Consider the following 14,720-nt stretch of genomic DNA (forward strand, 5'->3'; position numbering starts at 1 on the left):
AAAACAAGTCCCATCTATTGTAATACTGTACCAAAACAAGTCCCATTCTATTGTAATACTGTACCAAAACAAGTCCCATTCTATTGTAATACTGTACCAAAACAAGTCCCATTGTAATACTGTACCAAAACAAGTCCCATTGTAATACTGTACCAAAACAAGTCCCATTGTAATACTGTACCAAAACAAGTCCCATTCTATTGTAATACTGTACCAAAACAAGTCCCGTTCTATTCTAATACTGTACCAAAACAAGTCCCATTCTATTGTAATACTGTACCAAAACAAGTCCCCTATTCTAATTGTACCAAAACAAGTCCCATAATACTGTACCAAAACAAGTCCCATTCTATTGTAATACTGTACCAAAACAAGTCCCATTCTATTGTAATACTGTACCAAAACAAGTCCCATTCTATTGTAATACTGTACCAAAACAAGTCCCATTCTATTGTAATACTGTACCAAAACAAGTCCCATTCTATTGTAATACTGTACCAAAACAAGTCCCATTCTATTGTAATACTGTACCAAAACAAGTCCCATTCTAATACTGTAGCAAAACAAGTCCCATTCTAATACGGTACCAAATCAAGTCCCATTCTATTGTAATACTGTACCAAAACAAGTCCCATTCTATTGTAATACTGTACCAAAACAAGTCCCATTCTATTGTAATACTGTACCAAAACAAGTCCCATTGTAATACTGTACCAAAACAAGTCCCATTGTAATACTGTACCAAAACAAGTCCTGTTCTATTGTAATACTGTAGCAAAACAAGTCCTGTTCTATTGTAATACTGTACCAAAACAAGTCCCCTTCTATTCTAATACTGTACCAAAACAAGTCCTCTTGTATTCTAATACTGTACCAAAACAAGTCCCCTTCTATTCTAATACTGTACCAAAACAAGTCCCATTGTAATACTGTACCAAAACAAGTCCCATTCTATTTTAATACTGTACCAAAACAAGTCCCATTCTATTGTAATACTGTACCAAAACAAGACCCATTCTAATACTGTACCAAAACAAGTCCCGTTCTATTGTAATACTGTACCAAAACAAGTCCCGTTCTATTGTAATACTGTACCAAAACAAGTCCCATTCTATTGTAATACTGTACCAAAACAAGTCCCATTCTATTGTAATACTGTACCAAAACAAGTCCCATTCTATTGTAATACTGTACCAAAACAAGTCCCATTCTATTGTAATACTGTACCAAAACAAGTCCCATTCTAATACTGTACCAAAACAAGTCCCATTGTAATATTGTAATACTGTACCAAAACAAGTCCCATTCTATTGTAATACTGTACCAAAACAAGTCCCATTCTATTGTAATACTGTACCAAAACAAGTCCCATTCTATTGTAATACTGTACCAAAACAAGTCCCATTCTAATACTGTACCAAAACAAGTCCCATTCTATTGTAATACTGTACCAAAACAAGTCCCATCGTAATACTGTACCAAAACAAGTCCCATTCTAATACCAAAACAAGTCCCATTCTATTCTAATACTGTACCAAAACAAGTCCCATTCTATTGTAATACTGTACCAAAACAAGTCCCATTCTATTGTAATACTGTACCAAAACAAGTCCCATTCTAATACTGTACCAAAACAAGTCCCATTCTAATACTGTACCAAAACAAGTCCCATTCTATTGTAATACTGTACCAAAACAAGTCCCGTTCTATTCTAATACTGTACCAAAACAAGTCCCATTCTATTCTAATACTGTACCAAAACAAGTCCCATTCTATTGTAATACTGTACCAAAACAAGTCCCATTCTATTGTAATACTGTACCAAAACAAGTCCTGTTCTATTGTAATACTGTCCAAAACAAGTCCTGTTCTATTGTAATACTGTACCAAAACAAGTCCCATTCTATTCTAATACTGTACCAAAACAAGTCCCATTCTATTCTAATACTGTACCAAAACAAGTCCCTATTCTAATACTGTACCAAAACAAGTCCCATTGTAATACTGTACCAAAACAAGTCCCATTCTATTGTAATACTGTACCAAAACAAGTCCCATTCTATTGTAATACTGTACCAAAACAAGTCCCATTCTAATACTGTACCAAAACAAGTCCCATTCTATTGTAATACTGTACCAAAACAAGTCCCATTCTATTGTAATACTGTACCAAAACAAGTCCCATTCTATTGTAATACTGTACCAAAACAAGTCCCATTCTATTGTAATACTGTACCAAAACAAGTCCCATTCTAATACTGTACCAAAACAAGTCCCATTCTAATACTGTACCAAAACAAGTCCCATTCTATTGTAATACTGTACCAAAACAAGTCCCATTCTATTGTAATACTGTACCAAAACAAGTCCCATTGTAATACTGTACCAAAACAAGTCCCATTCTTGTAATACTGTAAAACAAGTCCCATTCTATTGTAATACTGTACCAAAACAAGTCCCATTCTATTGTAATACTGTACCAAAACAAGTCCATTCTAATACTGTAGCAAAACAAGTCCCATTGTAATACTGTACCAAAACAAGTCCCATTCTATTGTAATACTGTACCAAAACAAGTCCCATTCTATTGTAATACTGTACCAAAACAAGTCCCATTCTATTGTAATACTGTACCAAAACAAGTCCCATTCTATTGTAATACTGTACCAAAACAAGTCCCATTCTATTGTAATACTGTACCAAAACAAGTCCCATTCTATTGTAATACTGTACCAAAACAAGTCCCATTGTAATACTGTACCAAAACAAGTCCCATTGTAATACTGTACCAAAACAAGTCCCATTCTATTGTAATACTGTACCAAAACAAGTCCCATTCTATTCTAATACTGTACCAAAACAAGTCCCATTCTATTGTAATACTGTACCAAAACAAGTCCCGTTCTATTGTAATACTGTACCAAAACAAGTCCCATTCTATTCTAATACTGTACCAAAACAAGTCCCATTGTAATACTGTACCAAAACAAGTCCCATTCTATTGTAATACTGTACCAAAACAAGTCCCATTCTATTGTAATACTGTACCAAAACAAGTCCCCTATTGTAATACTGTACCAAAACAAGTCCATTCTATTGTAATACTGTACCAAAACAAGTCCCATTCTATTGTAATACTGTACCAAAACAAGTCCCATTCTATTGTAATACTGTACCAAAACAAGTCCCATTCTATTGTAATACTGTACCAAAACAAGTCCCATTGTAATACTGTACCAAAACAAGTCCCATTGTAATACTGTACCAAAACAAGTCCCATTCTATTGTAATACTGTACCAAAACAAGTCCCATTCTATTGTAATACTGTACCAAAACAAGTCCCATCTATTCTAATACTGTACCAAAACAAGTCCCATTCTATTCTAATACTGTACCAAAACAAGTCCCATTCTATTGTAATACTGTACCAAAACAAGTCCCATTCTATTGTAATACTGTACCAAAACAAGTCCCCTGTACCAAAACAAGTCCCATTGTAATACTGTACCAAAACAAGTCCCATTGTAATACTGTACCAAAACAAGTCCCATTCTATTGTAATACTGTACCAAAACAAGTCCCGTTCTATTCTAATACTGTACCAAAACAAGTCCCGTTCTATTGTAATACTGTACCAAAACAAGTCCCATTCTATTCTAATACTGTACCAAAACAAGTCCCATTGTAATACTGTACCAAAACAAGTCCCATTCTATTGTAATACTGTACCAAAACAAGTCCCATTCTATTGTAATACTGTACCAAAACAAGTCCCGTTCTATTGTAATACTGTACCAAAACAAGTCCCATTCTATTGTAATACTGCACCAAAACAAGTCCCATTCTATTGTAATACTGTACCAAAACAAGTCCCATTCTATTGTAATACTGTACCAAAACAAGTCCCATTCTAATACTGTAGCAAAACAAGTCCCATTCTAATACGGTACCAAATCAAGTCCCATTCTATTGTAATACTGTACCAAAACAAGTCCCATTCTATTGTAATACTGTACCAAAACAAGTCCCATTCTATTGTAATACTGTACCAAAACAAGTCCTGTTCTAATACTGTACCAAAACAAGTCCCATTGTAATACTGTACCAAAACAAGTCCTGTTCTATTGTAATACTGTAGCAAAACAAGTCCTGTTCTATTGTAATACTGTACCAAAACAAGTCCCCTTCTATTCTAATACTGTACCAAAACAAGTCCTCTTGTATTCTAATACTGTACCAAAACAAGTCCCCTTCTATTCTAATACTGTACCAAAACAAGTCCCATTGTAATACTGTACCAAAACAAGTCCCATTCTATTTTAATACTGTAACAAAACAAGTCCCATTCTATTGTAATACTGTACCAAAACAAGACCCATTCTAATACTGTACCAAAACAAGTCCCGTTCTATTGTAATACTGTACCAAAACAAGTCCCGTTCTATTGTAATACTGTACCAAAACAAGTCCCATTCTATTGTAATACTGTACCAAAACAAGTCCCATTCTATTGTAATACTGTACCAAAACAAGTCCCATTCTATTGTAATACTGTACCAAAACAAGTCCCATTCTATTGTAATACTGTACCAAAACAAGTCCCATTCTAAAACTGTACCAAAACAAGACCCATTGTAATACTGTACCAAAACAAGTCCCCTTCTAATACTGTACCAAAACAAGTCCCATTCTATTGTAATACTGTACCAAAACAAGTCCCATCGTAATACTGTACCAAAACAAGTCCCATTCTATTGTAATACTGTACCAAAACAAGTCCCATTCTATTCTAATACTGTACCAAAACAAGTCCCATTCTATTGTAATACTGTACCAAAACAAGTCCCCTTCTATTCTAATACTGTACCAAAACAAGACCCGTTCTATTCTAATACTGTACCAAAACAAGTCCCATTCTAATACTGTACCAAAACAAGTCCCATTCTAATACTGTACCAAAACAAGTCCCATTCTATTGTAATACTGTACCAAAACAAGACCCGTTCTATTCTAATACTGTACCAAAACAAGTCCCATTCTAATACTGTACCAAAACAAGTCCCATTCTATTCTAATACTGTACCAAAACAAGTCCCATTCTATTGTAATACTGTACCAAAACAAGTCCCCTTCTATTCTAATACTGTACCAAAACAAGTCCCATTCTAATACTGTACCAAAACAAGTCCCATTCTATTCTAATACTGTACCAAAACAAGTCCCATTCTATTGTAATACTGTAGCAAAACAAGTCCCATTCTAATACGGTACCAAATCAAGTCCCATTCTATTGTAATACTGTACCAAAACAAGTCCCATTCTATTGTAATACTGTACCAAAACAAGTCCCATTCTATTGTAATACTGTACCAAAACAAGTCCTGTTCTAATACTGTACCAAAACAAGTCCCATTCTAATACTGTACCAAAACAAGTCCCATTCTATTCTAATACTGTACCAAAACAAGTCCCGTTCTATTCTAATACTGTACCAAAACAAGTCCCCATCTATTCTAATACTGTACCAAAACAAGTCCCCATCTATTCTAATACTGTACCAAAACAAGTCCCCTTCTATTCTAATACTGTACCAAAACAAGTCCTGTTCTATTGTAATACTGTAGCAAAACAAGTCCTGTTCTATTGTAATACTGTACCAAAACAAGTCCCCTTCTATTCTAATACTGTACCAAAACAAGTCCTCTTGTATTCTAATACTGTACCAAAACAAGTCCCCTTCTATTCTAATACTGTACCAAAACAAGTCCCATTGTAATACTGTACCAAAACAAGTCCCATTCTATTTTAATACTGTACCAAAACAAGTCCCATTCTATTGTAATACTGTACCAAAACAAGACCCATTCTAATACTGTACCAAAACAAGTCCCGTTCTATTGTAATACTGTACCAAAACAAGTCCCGTTCTATTGTAATACTGTACCAAAACAAGTCCCATTCTATTGTAATACTGTACCAAAACAAGTCCCATTCTATTGTAATACTGTACCAAAACAAGTCCTGTTCTAATACTGTACCAAAACAAGTCCCATTCTAATACTGTACCAAAACAAGTCCCATTCTATTCTAATACTGTACCAAAACAAGTCCCGTTCTATTCTAATACTGCACCAAAACAAGTCCCCATCTATTCTAATACTGTACCAAAACAAGTCCCCATCTATTCTAATACTGTACCAAAACAAGTCCCATTCTATTGTAATACTGTACCAAAACAAGTCCCATTCTATTGTAATACTGTACCAAAACAAGTACTGTACCAAAACAAGTCCCATTGTAATACTGTACCAAAACAAGTCCCATTGTAATACTGTACCAAAACAAGTCCCATTCTATTGTAATACTGTACCAAAACAAGTCCCGTTCTATTGTAATACTGTACCAAAACAAGTCCCATTCTATTCTAATACTGTACCAAAACAAGTCCCATTGTAATACTGTACCAAAACAAGTCCCATTCTATTGTAATACTGTACCAAAACAAGTCCCATTCTATTGTAATACTGTACCAAAACAAGTCCCATTCTATTGTAATACTGTACCAAAACAAGTCCCATTGTAATACTGTACCAAAACAAGTCCCATTGTAATACTGTACCAAAACAAGTCCCATTGTAATACTGTACCAAAACAAGTCCCATTCTAATACTGTACCAAAACAAGTCCCATTCTAATACGGTACCAAATCAAGTCCCATTCTATTGTAATACTGTACCAAAACAAGTCCCATTCTATTGTAATACTGTACCAAAACAAGTCCCATTCTATTCTAATACTGTACCAAAACAAGTCCCGTTCTATTGTAATACTGTACCAAAACAAGTCCCGTTCTATTGTAATACTGTACCAAAACAAGTCCCATTCTATTGTAATACTGTACCAAAACAAGTCCCATTCTATTGTAATACTGTACCAAAACAAGTCCCATTCTATTGTAATACTGTACCAAAACAAGTCCCATTCTAATACTGTACCAAAACAAGTCCCATTGTAATACTGTACCAAAACAAGTACCATTGTAATACTGTACCAAAACAAGTCCCATTCTATTGTAATACTGTACCAAAACAAGTCCCATTCTAATACTGTAGCAAAACAAGTCCCATTCTAATACGGTACCAAATCAAGTCCCATTCTATTGTAATACTGTACCAAAACAAGTCCCATTCTATTGTAATACTGTACCAAAACAAGTCCCATTCTATTGTAATACTGTACCAAAACAAGTCCCGTTCTATTCTAATACTGTACCAAAACAAGTCCCATTCTATTGTAATACTGTACCAAAACAAGTCCCGTTCTATTGTAATACTGTACCAAAACAAGTCCCATTCTATTCTAATACTGTACCAAAACAAGTCCCATTGTAATACTGTACCAAAACAAGTCCCGTTCTATTGTAATACTGTACCAAAACAAGTCCCGTTCTATTGTAATACTGTACCAAAACAAGTCCCGTTCTATTGTAATACTGTACCAAAACAAGTCCCATTCTATTGTAATACTGTACCAAAACAAGTCCCATTCTATTGTAATACTGTACCAAAACAAGTCCCATTCTATTGTAATACTGTACCAAAACAAGTCCTATTCTAATACTGTACCAAAACAAGTCCCATTGTAATACTGTACCAAAACAAGTCCTGTTCTATTGTAATACTGTAGCAAAACAAGTCCTGTTCTATTGTAATACTGTACCAAAACAAGTCCCCTTCTATTCTAATACTGTACCAAAACAAGTCCTCTTGTATTCTAATACTGTACCAAAACAAGTCCCCTTCTATTCTAATACTGTACCAAAACAAGTCCCATTGTAATACTGTACCAAAACAAGTCCCATTCTATTGTAATACTGTACCAAAACAAGACCCGTTCTATTGTAATACTGTACCAAAACAAGACCCATTCTAATACTGTACCAAAACAAGACCCGTTCTATTGTAATACTGTACCAAAACAAGTCCCATTCTATTGTAATACTGTACCAAAACAAGTCCCATTCTATTGTAATACTGTACCAAAACAAGTCCCATTCTAATACTGTACCAAAACAAGTCCCATTGTAATACTGTACCAAAACAAGTCCCATTCTATTCTAATACTGTACCAAAACAAGTCCCATTCTATTGTAATACTGTACCAAAACAAGTCCCATTCTATTGTAATACTGTACCAAAACAAGTCCCATTCTATTGTAATACTGTACCAAAACAAGTCCCATTCTATTGTAATACTGTACCAAAACAAGTCCCATTCTATTCTAATACTGTACCAAAACAAGTCCCATTCTATTGTAATACTGTACCAAAACAAGTCCCCTTCTATTCTAATACTGTACCAAAACAAGACCCGTTCTATTCTAATACTGTACCAAAACAAGTCCCATTCTAATACTGTACCAAAACAAGTCCCATTCTAATACTGTACCAAAACAAGTCCCATTCTATTGTAATACTGTACCAAAACAAGACCCGTTCTATTCTAATACTGTACCAAAACAAGTCCCATTCTAATACTGTACCAAAACAAGTCCCATTCTAATACTGTACCAAAACAAGTCCCATTCTATTGTAATACTGTACCAAAACAAGTCCCATTCTATTCTAATACTGTACCAAAACAAGTCCCATTCTATTGTAATACTGTACCAAAACAAGTCCCCTTCTATTCTAATACTGTACCAAAACAAGTCCCATTCTAATACTGTACCAAAACAAGTCCCATTCTATTCTAATACTGTACCAAAACAAGTCCCATTCTATTGTAATACTGTAGCAAAACAAGTCCCATTCTAATACGGTACCAAATCAAGTCCCATTCTATTGTAATACTGTACCAAAACAAGTCCCATTCTATTGTAATACTGTACCAAAACAAGTCCCATTCTATTGTAATACTGTACCAAAACAAGTCCTGTTCTAATACTGTACCAAAACAAGTCCCATTCTAATACTGTACCAAAACAAGTCCCATTCTATTCTAATACTGTACCAAAACAAGTCCCGTTCTATTCTAATACTGTACCAAAACAAGTCCCCATCTATTCTAATACTGTACCAAAACAAGTCCCCATCTATTCTAATACTGTACCAAAACAAGTCCCCTTCTATTCTAATACTGTACCAAAACAAGTCCTGTTCTATTGTAATACTGTAGCAAAACAAGTCCTGTTCTATTGTAATACTGTACCAAAACAAGTCCCCTTCTATTCTAATACTGTACCAAAACAAGTCCTCTTGTATTCTAATACTGTACCAAAACAAGTCCCCTTCTATTCTAATACGGTACCAAATCAAGTCCCATTCTATTGTAATACTGTACCAAAACAAGTCCCATTCTATTGTAATACTGTACCAAAACAAGTCCCATTCTAATACTGTACCAAAACAAGTCCCATTCTATTGTAATACTGTACCAAAACAAGTCCCATTCTAATACTGTACCAAAACAAGTCCCATTCTATTGTAATACTGTACCAAAACAAGTCCCATTCTATTCTAATACTGTACCAAAACAAGTCCCATTCTAATACTGTACCAAAACAAGTCCCATTCTATTGTAATACTGTACCAAAACAAGTCCCATTCTATTGTAATACTGTACCAAAACAAGTCCCATTCTATTCTAATACTGTACCAAAACAAGTCCCATTCTATTGTAATACTGTACCAAAACAAGTCCCCTTCTATTCTAATACTGTACCAAAACAAGTCCCATTCTAATACTGTACCAAAACAAGTCCCATTCTATTCTAATACTGTACCAAAACAAGTCCCATTCTATTGTAATACTGTACCAAAACAAGTCCCATTCTAATACTGTAGCAAAACAAGTCCCATTCTATTCTAATACTGTACCAAAACAAGTCCCATTCTATTTTAATACTGTACCAAAACAACATTCTAATACTGTACCAAAACAAGACCCGTTCTATTCTAATACTGTACCAAAACAAGTCCCATTCTAATACTGTCAAGTCCCATTCTAATACTGTACCAAAACAAGTCCCATTCTATTGTAATACTGTACCAAAACAAGACCCGTTCATTCTAATACTGTACCAAAACAAGTCCCATTCTAATACTGTACCAAAACAAGTCCCATTCTAATACTGTACCAAAACAAGTCCCATTCTAATACTGTACCAAAACAAGTCCCATTCTATTGTAATACTGTACCAAAACAAGTCCCATTCTATTCTAATACTGTACCAAAACAAGTCCCATTCTATTGTAATACTGTACCAAAACAAGTCCCATTCTAATACTGTACCAAAACAAGTCCCATTCTATTGTAATACTGTACCAAAACAAGTCCCATCGTAATACTGTACCAAAACAAGTCCCATTCTATTGTAATACTGTACCAAAACAAGACCCGTTCTATTCTAATACTGTACCAAAACAAGTCCCATTCTAATACTGTACCAAAACAAGTCCCATTCTATTGTAATACTGTACCAAAACAAGTCCCATTCTATTGTAATACTGTACCAAAACAAGTCCCATTCTATTCTAATACTGTACCAAAACAAGTCCCATTCTATTGTAATACTGTACCAAAACAAGTCCCCTTCTATTCTAATACTGTACCAAAACAAGTCCCATTCTAATACTGTACCAAAACAAGTCCCATTCTATTCTAATACTGTACCAAAACAAGTCCCATTCTATTGTAATACTGTACCAAAACAAGTCCCATTCTAATACTGTAGCAAAACAAGTCCCATTCTAATACGGTACCAAATCAAGTCCCATTCTATTTTAATACTGTACCAAAACAAGTCCCATTCTAATACTGTACCAAAACAAGACCCGTTCTATTCTAATACTGTACCAAAACAAGTCCCATTCTAATACTGTACCAAAACAAGTCCCATTCTAATACTGTACCAAAACAAGTCCCATTCTATTGTAATACTGTACCAAAACAAGACCCGTTCTATTCTAATACTGTACCAAAACAAGTCCCATTCTAATACTGTACCAAAACAAGTCCCATTCTAATACTGTACCAAAACAAGTCCCATTCTAATACTGTACCAAAACAAGTCCCATTCTATTGTAATACTGTACCAAAACAAGTCCCATTCTATTCTAATACTGTACCAAAACAAGTCCCATTCTATTGTAATACTGTACCAAAACAAGTCCCCTTCTATTCTAATACTGTACCAAAACAAGTCCCATTCTAATACTGTACCAAAACAAGTCCCATTCTATTCTAATACTGTACCAAAACAAGTCCCATTCTATTGTAATACTGTACCAAAACAAGTCCCCTTCTATTCTAATACTGTACCAAAACAAGATACTGTGTTGTTGTCCACTATTCCACCTGGACGGAGCTCAGCTTAGATACTGTGTTGTTGTCCACTATTCCACCTGGACGGAGCTCAGCTTAGATACTGTGTTGTTGTTCACTATTCCATCTGGACGGAGCTCAGCTTAGATACTGTGTTGTTGTTCACTATTCCATCTGGACGGAGCTCAGTTTAGATACTGTGTTGTTGTTCACTATTCCATCTGGACTGAGCTCAGCTTAGATACTGTGTTGTTGTTCACTATTCCATCTGGACGGAGCTCAGCTTAGATACTGTGTTGTTGTCCACTATTCCACCTGGACTGAGCTCAGCTTAGATACTGTGTTGTTGTTCACTATTCCATCTGGATGGAGCTCAGCTTAGATACTGTGTTGTTGTCCACTATTCCACCTGGACGGAACGTGTTCCTGTATTCGGTGCATGATGTCTTTCAGAGCTTTGGGTTCAGACAAAGAGCAAGGAGTGTGTATGCCTACATACAGTGTGTGTGTGTGTATAGACAGTGTTACCTGAAGGTGAGTTTGGTCTTGAACACAGCCTGTCCCTGTAGTCCAGTTCCTTGTCTGATGAACAGGTGGTTGTGGTCTCCTTGGAGAGGAGCTTTATACACATCAAACACCTCGTTACCCAGGTGGAGAGACATGCTGTGGAGACAGAACACATCGTTACCCAGGTGGAGAGACATGCTGTGGAGACAGAACACATCCACAGATACATACACATGTAAACACACATTTCCCCATTGTTAAATCAATGTATTAATTATTCAAGCACAATCATCAGCTTTCCAGCGTTACTCCTCTTCATCAGGAGTCCAGCGTTACTCCTCTTCATCAGGAGTCCAGCGTTACTCCTCTTCATCAGGAGTCCAGCGTTACTCCTCTTCATCAGGAGTCCAGCGTTACTCCTCTTCATCAGGAGTCCAGCGTTACTCCTCTTCATCAGCTGTCCAGCGTTACTCCTCTTCAGCTGTCCCAGCGTTACTCCTCTTCATCAGCTGTCCCAGCGTTACTCCTCTTCATCAGGAGTCCAGCGTTACTCCTCTTCATCAGGAGTCCAGCGTTACTCCTCTTCATCAGGAGTCCAGCGTTACTCCTCTTCATCAGCTGTCCAGCGTTACTCCTCTTCATCAGCTGTCCAGCGTTACTCCTCTTCATCAGGAGTCCAGCGTTACTCCTCTTCATCAGCTGTCCAGCGTTACTCCTCTTCATCAGCTGTCCAGCGTTACTCCTCTTCATCAGCTGTCCCAACGTTACTCCTCTTCATCAGGAGTCCAGCGTTAGTCCTCTTCATCAGGAGTCCAGCGTTACTCCTCTTCATCAGGAGTCCAGCGTTACTCCTCTTCATCAGCTGTCCAGCGTTACTCCTCTTCATCAGCTGTCCAGCGTTACTCCTCTTCATCAGCTGTCCCAGCGTTACTCCTCTTCATCAGCTGTCCCAGCGTTACTCCTCTTCATCAGGAGTCCAGCGTTACTCCTCTTCATCAGGAGTCCCAGCGTTACTCCTCTTCATCAGCTGCCCAGCGTTACTCCTCTTCATCAGCTGTCCAGCGTTACTCCTCTTCATCAGCTGTCCCAGCGTTACTCCTCTTCATCAGCTGCCCAGCGTTACTCCTCTTCATCAGCTGTCCCAGCGTTACTCCTCTTCATCAGCTGTCCCAGCGTTACTCCTCTTCATCAGCTGTCCAGCGTTACTCCTCTTCATCAGCTGTCCCAGCGTTACTCCTCTTCATCAGCTGTCCAGCGTTACTCCTCTTCAGCTGTCCCAGCGTTACTCCTCTTCATCAGCTGTCCCAGCGTTACTCCTCTTCATCAGGAGTCCAGCGTTACTCCTCTTCATCAGGAGTCCAGCGTTACTCCTCTTCATCAGCTGTCCAGCGTTACTCCTCTTCATCAGCTGTCCAGCGTTACTCCTCTTCATCAGGAGTCCAGCGTTACTCCTCTTCATCAGCTGTCCAGCGTTACTCCTCTTCATCAGGAGTCCAGCGTTACTCCTCTTCATCAGCTGTCCCAACGTTACTCCTCTTCATCAGGAGTCCAGCGTTACTCCTCTTCATCAGGAGTCCAGCGTTACTCCTCTTCATCAGGAGTCCAGCGTTACTCCTCTTCATCAGGAGTCCAGCGTTACTCCTCTTCATCAGGAGTCCAGCGTTACTCCTCTTCATCAGGAGTCCAGCGTTACTCCTCTTCATCAGCTGCCCAGCGTTACTCCTCTTCATCAGCTGTCCAGCGTTACTCCTCTTCATCAGCTGTCCCAGCGTTACTCCTCTTCATCAGCTGCCCAGCGTTACTCCTCTTCATCAGCTGTCCCAGCGTTACTCCTCTTCATCAGCTGTCCCAGCGTTACTCCTCTTCATCAGCTGTCCAGCGTTACTCCTCTTCATCAGCTGTCCAGCGTTACTCCTCTTCATCAGCTGTCCAGCGTTACTCCTCTTCATTAGGAGTCCAGCGTTACTCCTCTTCATCAGCTGTCCAGCGTTACTCCTCTTCATCAGCTGTCCCAGCGTTACTCCTCTTCATCAGCTGTCCAGCGTCACTCCTCTTCATCAGCTGTCCAGCGTTACTCCTCTTCATCTAGCCCTCTGAGGGTCTTGTGATCTTGTGTGTGTGTGTGTGTGTGTGTGTGTGTGTGTGTGCTGACCTGCCGTCAGACCACTTGACGATGCGGGCATTACTCTCTCTGCTCTCGTTCCCCTCCTCGTCTTTCTTGGCTCTCCACCGGATAGTATTCTCAACCTGAACACAGAACACTGTTACATCACAACACTGTTACATCACACAGAACACTGTTACATCACACAGAACACTGTTACACTGTTACATCACACAGAACACTGTTACACTGTTACATCACACTGTTACATCACACAGAACACTGTTACATCACACAGAACACTGTTACATCACACAGAACACTGTTACATCACACAGAACACTGTTACATCACAACACTGTTACATCACACAGAACACTGTTACATCACAACACTGTTACATCAATCAGAACACATCACTGTCCCATCACACACATCACTGTCCCATCACACACACAACACTGTTACATCACACAGAAAACTGTCACATCACTCAGAACACATCACTGTCCCATCACACACAACACTGTCACATCACAACACTGTCACATCACACACAACACATCACACACAACACTGTCCCATCACACACACACAACACTGTCACATCACACACAACACCGTCACATCACACACAACACTGTCACATCACTCACAACACTGTCACATCACACACAACACTGTCACATCACACACAACACTGTCACATCACACACAACACTGTCACATCACACACAACACTGTCACATCACACACAACACTGTCACATCACACACAACACTG

At 37.9% G+C, this 14,720-nt stretch overlaps 1 protein-coding gene across 1 annotated transcript in view; it reads right to left on the minus strand.

Moving 5' to 3' along the window:
* Positions 1-14,720, minus strand: part of leo1 (LEO1 homolog, Paf1/RNA polymerase II complex component) — a 73,675-nt gene that overhangs the window by 46,704 nt on the left and 12,251 nt on the right. Inside the window, exons 10-11 of the mRNA XM_065012397.1 lie at positions 13,986-14,080; positions 11,855-11,989 (exon numbers count right to left, since the gene is read on the minus strand). Of these exons, the coding sequence (XP_064868469.1) occupies positions 11,855-11,989; positions 13,986-14,080 (230 nt within the window). The remainder of the gene's footprint in view (positions 1-11,854; positions 11,990-13,985; positions 14,081-14,720) is intronic.

This window comes from Oncorhynchus nerka, linkage group LG27 (assembly GCF_034236695.1).
Source record: "Oncorhynchus nerka isolate Pitt River linkage group LG27, Oner_Uvic_2.0, whole genome shotgun sequence".
Lineage (NCBI taxonomy): Eukaryota > Metazoa > Chordata > Actinopteri > Salmoniformes > Salmonidae > Oncorhynchus > Oncorhynchus nerka.